At 33.7% G+C, this 5,430-nt stretch overlaps 1 protein-coding gene across 1 annotated transcript; it reads right to left on the bottom strand.

Annotated features, from left to right (window-relative positions):
- Positions 1 to 1,266: 1,266 nt before the first annotated feature.
- On the bottom strand, positions 1,267 to 2,916 carry LOC131642688 (uncharacterized). Its single transcript, XM_058912907.1, has 2 exons — positions 2,540 to 2,916; positions 1,267 to 1,640 (listed from the first exon to the last, which is right to left on the bottom strand). The coding sequence occupies exons 1-2, from the start codon at positions 2,780 to 2,782 to the stop codon at positions 1,464 to 1,466; spliced, it is 420 nt and encodes a 139-aa protein (XP_058768890.1). The 5' UTR covers positions 2,783 to 2,916; the 3' UTR covers positions 1,267 to 1,463.
- Between the last annotated feature and the right edge of the window lie 2,514 nt (positions 2,917 to 5,430).

Below are 5,430 nucleotides of genomic sequence, written 5' to 3'. Positions count from 1 at the left end.
TATTGGTTAAACCTGGATCTTATAAATGAAAAGCTGAAGATTTTACTCTCTCTTATCCTTTCCAGTAGTTCCATGTGCTTAGCAAAATCCCGACCTAGACTAATACTTAAAACCATGGCAAAAGAGTCTAAAACCTGGAAATATCATCCACAAGCCATAAGCAGCTATAAATTTGTCTTTTAACACTGCCATCACCGAAAACTTCTTCCATTTGGACTTGACAATACTCACCGTGGAAGCACAAGCTTTGGCCAAAACATTGAATCATGGAAACAAGAGTGCCATTGGTCAATCTAGCGAATTTGCAATCCAATACCTTGCGAAGAATCAAATTGCTCCCCTTTTGGCAAAAGAAAATTAGAGCGCAACTGAGGAAACCAAACAGAGATTTTTATTCTAGCTCGGAGCACAGATAGAGCTCGAGTGTTTTAGAAGAAATAATTGTTGAGAATGTATGGAAAGAGACGGGTCAACAATACAATTCATAAAACTAAGACTCTACCTAATAAAAAAATCAAAAGGACTTAAAATAAATTTCATAACATAAAAACTCGTTACTAGCCATGATTTACACGTATACCACGGGGTATGGTGGTTCATCTAGCCTTACCCAAAAGGAAAAAAAAAAACTCAGGTTTTGACAATTGGATGAACTGTTTTCTCATAGTGTAGTATTTGACAAGTTAAGAAAATAATCTTCCTTTTTCATTATGGCATTGTGAAATATAGAGACAATATGGGTTAGCCGAAATGATGAATTGGAAAAATGAGTTTTGGCTGACTGAATTCACAATAATCTATGCAAATTAATCTCACAGGGCTACTGTCCTATATTTCCTCAATGATATAAGTATGTTTTGTGGGAGCAGAAGAATGTGGACTTCAAGGTTGTTCTGCAGGTGTTTGTTTAGTCGTGCAGAGAACATTCATTCCTAACCAGAGAATACCTTCTCCTAACTGAATGCTAACAACTTTTCTGAATGCCTTCTGGAATCCCTTTCCCTCCCTCTTATAACAGAAATTCCTTAAAATCAGAGAATATTATAACTAACTCTTATTTTACTTCTTCTACAATCTTCTAGAATATGCCTAGGTGTCCTATCAAATAACATATACTTGTCATCAAAATACTTGTTCAAACAACAATCAGCATACAACACACATATGAACATGAAATAAAATTGATACTTGACACTGATATACTATGCTACAATATTTGCTCTCAACGATACAATGATATTAAAAAGAGCAAGTGACGAATAGTGATTAACGTAAATTAGAAGAAACCACACTTCTAGATATAGATGATTGTGTTGTAAGATACACAAAACCAGTTAACATACTTTTCAGAGTTGAATTTCTCTTTTCCACAAAGAAAAGACATTTTTTTGTATTTCCAAAATCAAAAGAAAAACTTTACCTATAATCATCAAGACATAATATACAACTTTGTTAACCTTGTATCACTTGAAGGAACTGCTATTGTTATCAGGAGCAACATAAAATGCCTTGGTCGCCGCAATAGCAGAATCTCCTCTCTTGACAATTTTCTCAAGCTCCTCAACCTTCTCCAACAAGGAAGCAACATTTGAATTGGTACACTGAACCAGCTTGTTTGCAGTATCTAGAGAAGTACATAACTGAACAAAGGATAGAAAAACACATTATATGGCTTTAACTCGTCTAAAGTAAATAATTCAATTTTAGAGAATGAAGTAAGTGATCTCAAACAATTATGAAAAAGTCAATTGTTCACATTGTGTGCACAAACATAACAGATCATAGATGTATTGCATTCTCAATCGTCAAAATGTCGAAATATGATTAGATTATATTAGATGCATATGTAAAAAAGTCAGACTCACTTTCCATACAAATTAAGTGTGTTTGGTTGATTCTGCGGTGAAAAAAATTGATTATGAGTTAATTGGGAAAGTAAAATTTTTTTGTGATTCGGTTATGTAAAATTAATTATGGCTAAAAGTGGGTTAAAGGTAAACAAATTTATGTTTGTATAAATTGTTGCAAAAGTGAGTTGACCGGTAAATTTAAGTATAAAAATCACATTTAGACTCAAAGGCTACAAATCCTAATTAATTTTGGAAAGCAAAATTAGTTCTCCTTGAGAGCAACCAAACATGTCAAAATCAATTTTATGCATTCAGAATCAATATGTTTGAATTCAGAATCAATATGTTTGAATATCATGAAATGAACAACGGAATGGAAAGGAGCGGATTCTATTCCATCGATTGGACCTTTTATGACTGAGCAAAGCAAATTCTCTATTATGGGAGAAGAAATATGATGGTAAGTGATGGAATGGATACCACTTCATTCTGCTCCGCTCCATTTGATTTTATTAACTTATCCAAACAATGGAACTTCATTCCATATCATTTCATTCCGCTCCATTTCATCACATTCAATCAATCAAAACATATCCTAAATCGAATTCCATCAATCCAAACATACCCTAACCGCGAAATCAAACCTACACTGAAGCTATAATAATAAAGATGATGAGAGGAAAAGAAACCTTCAAAGTGAGAGAAGTCCAAGAATGATCATCGGTAGTATTGAGAGCTTCATTAAGGTGATCGTAGTTTTCCTGAAAGAGTTTGGTGAGGTCAGGAAGTGATTGGTTATTGTTGTTGTTGTTGAGATCTGAAAGAGAAGAGGGATGAAAGGAGGAAGAGGATGTTCCTCCTTCTTCATTTTCTTCTCCGACGTCGCTGAGGAGATCTCCGATGCATAAGAGAGGCCCTCCGATTCCTCGCATTGAACTTTTCCGATCTATGTTTCTTCTGCAACTTTGTGTTTATCGGTTTTTTCTTCTTCTTTTCCTTTGAAACCCTAGACTCAATTCAATTAGTTAGCGGAACCAATGACGAAATAGATTTGAAGTGGAGAAGAAAACAAAACCTATAACATATTTTTGTTATAAAAAAAAAAGTTTGCATAAACTTTAAATTAAAATTTGATTTAAATAATTATTTAAATATTTTATCATTTTTTATAAATTTTTGTATGTTAAAATTTTAAAAAGTAATTAAAAATTTTAAGACTATTTTAAATGATATTTAATAAAAAAATTATTTTTGAGATATTTGAAAAAAATAATTATATAATGTTGACTATATTTAAATATTTAATAAATATATATTTATGTTATGGGTTGTCAAAATTAATCTTTTGATTTATAAAAAAAAAAAATTTAAGTTATAACAAAGGAACCCTAAATCTTAGTGGAAAAAGCGAGTGATGGATAGTAGCGGTGTTCAATGATAAGTACAATATTTCTTCTATAATTACACTTTTGCCTTTTGAAGTTAAGAACTTGTTTGAAGATTTAAATCCATTTAATTTTTCTTTCATAGAAGATACATGGGTTTAAGGAGCCAACATGAATGGTAAGTATACTACAAGCAATTGTTATTCTTGGATTCTCTCTCATCAAGAGAATGCAAGTGAGGTTCATGAAGATGGTTAGGATTTAGAAGTTAGAAATTTTGGCCAATATTCAATTTTTCATTTGGTAGACCTGTCATAAATCCATCTTAACACAATCAGTATTGGGTCGTAGGGGAATTCAGTTGGATACTTCTTGTATGTATTGTATAAATGCAAATGAGTCTATTATTCATTGTCTATTTTTTTCTTATGCTGATAAGCATGTTCTCTTTGGTGTAGTTGTGGGTTCCTAGACGTGTTCTCTCTACTTGAACATTGACTTAGATAACTTTCTCTGAAGGTGGTTCCAAGCTTGGTGAATGATCTAGGTATTATTGTCTCATTAATCATGTGAAATATTTAGTGCGCTAGAAACAATCTTATTTTCGAAGGTCGTCAATCTAGAAGCCACAATGTTCTCAAAGTTGTAGGTTACTTGACACGATTTTGATTATATAACTTCACATCGTTCTCCCCACCCTCCTTGTGAGATCTCCTAACAACATGGTGGCGTGGAGACTATGGTTCTTAGTATAGATGATATTGCTCTTACAAATCTAAGAAAAGCATGCTTTTGAGGCTTGATTAGAAATCATGAAGGCTCTTAAAGTTTGACTTATATAATAGTGTGAGGATATCTAATGCTCCATGTTGAGATAAAAGTTTGACTTTTAGGTCTATCAATATCAAGTATTCGAATTCAATCACTTATATGTGCATTATTAGAGCTTAAAAGGATAAATATGAAAAAGTATGTACTTTCATTACAATGGTAATGAGTATTGGAAATTTCTTAGTAGTACATGATTATCATTTTTTGTTTCTCCTTTTTTGGATGTCTAAAATCAATGACAATATTGGAATAGAAAAAAGTGTTTGTTAGATAAGTGCCACCATTGTGTTGGGAATTTTGTTGTGAATTATGACAAAATTCAATATCAATTTGTGAGACAAAGAATGGTAGCAACCAAAATAAATGGTCTACAGTAATAATAATACGTACACATAATATATAACAGAATAAGGCGAGAAAAAGACGACGGTTTGTTTACCCAGCTCGATCAAAAGATCTACTATGGGGGAGAGAGGAACTCTCCAATTCACTATACTCGGAAAGTTGTTACAAGAGATTGCATATGAGTTACCAGAAAATAGTCTTCGCCTTCAAGTGCCCAAGAACAACCCTGAAGGCGCTCAAGAACAACCATATTTTTTACCCAAGTGTTTCCTCTCTATTTCAACTCTCAATATATGAATAACCCAAACTCGATGTGTAAACAAGTGTTTCCCAATTCCCCTAGATAACTCCAAAGGTTTCCCAAAACTCTAACCTTTCTAAGGTTTCCTTTGAGAATAGTGATAAGTGCCAAAATGTTGTTATTTTGAGTATATAATTGTAGCACTTATTGATTCGATTCATTCCGTTTTTGTAATAAAATCCCCACTTTTGTGTATATATTCACATTATTTAGTTTTCATATGTTTTATATACCGTTTAATAGTTTTTCCTTTGCTTTTATAGGTATTTATGCATATCGGAGCCTCGAGGAATAAAGTGTCGAAGGCACGGCTTCGATTGCGCAATTTTGGACCCGAATAAGGAAGTTTTGTAGCAGAAGGTCCGCTTAGCGGAGTTCAAGCGGAGCTTGGCAGAGATTTGAAGCATTTTTGGGTCCGCTTAGCGGAGGTAGCCCGCTCAGCGGAGCTACGTATACTGTTGTAGATATTTTGGGGAATAAGTGGAGGCCGCTGAGCGGAGGGGGTCCGCTGAGCGGACCTGTGCAGATTTGTGTTTATATTCTCTTCATTTGTACATTTCTAGGTTATGGTTTTTGGGAAAGTTTTAGTCCCAACTCCATCATTTTCATTCTTAGAGTAGGATTAGCTTAGAAAACAACACCGGGTCATGCACTTGGAAGATAGGAGGTGGATTTCTCATCAACCGGAGCTGACAACCCGCGAGATGTTTGGTTTATC

The sequence above is a fragment of the Vicia villosa genome, unplaced genomic scaffold, assembly GCF_029867415.1.
Source record: "Vicia villosa cultivar HV-30 ecotype Madison, WI unplaced genomic scaffold, Vvil1.0 ctg.005607F_1_1, whole genome shotgun sequence".
Lineage (NCBI taxonomy): Eukaryota > Viridiplantae > Streptophyta > Magnoliopsida > Fabales > Fabaceae > Vicia > Vicia villosa.
Note: the sequence above shows the minus strand (reverse complement) of the source record. Positions and strands in the feature narration are given on the sequence as shown.

Excerpts from the sequence above, each read along its gene's own strand:
- LOC131642688 (XM_058912907.1), bottom strand. The coding sequence starts at position 2,782 with ATGCGAGGAATCGGAGGGCCTCTCTTATGCATCGGAGATCTCCTCAGC. Across the intron at positions 1,641-2,539 it reads GGACTTCTCTCACTTTGAAG|TTATGTACTTCTCTAGATAC; the intron begins GTTTCTTTTCCT and ends TCCTTTGTTCAG.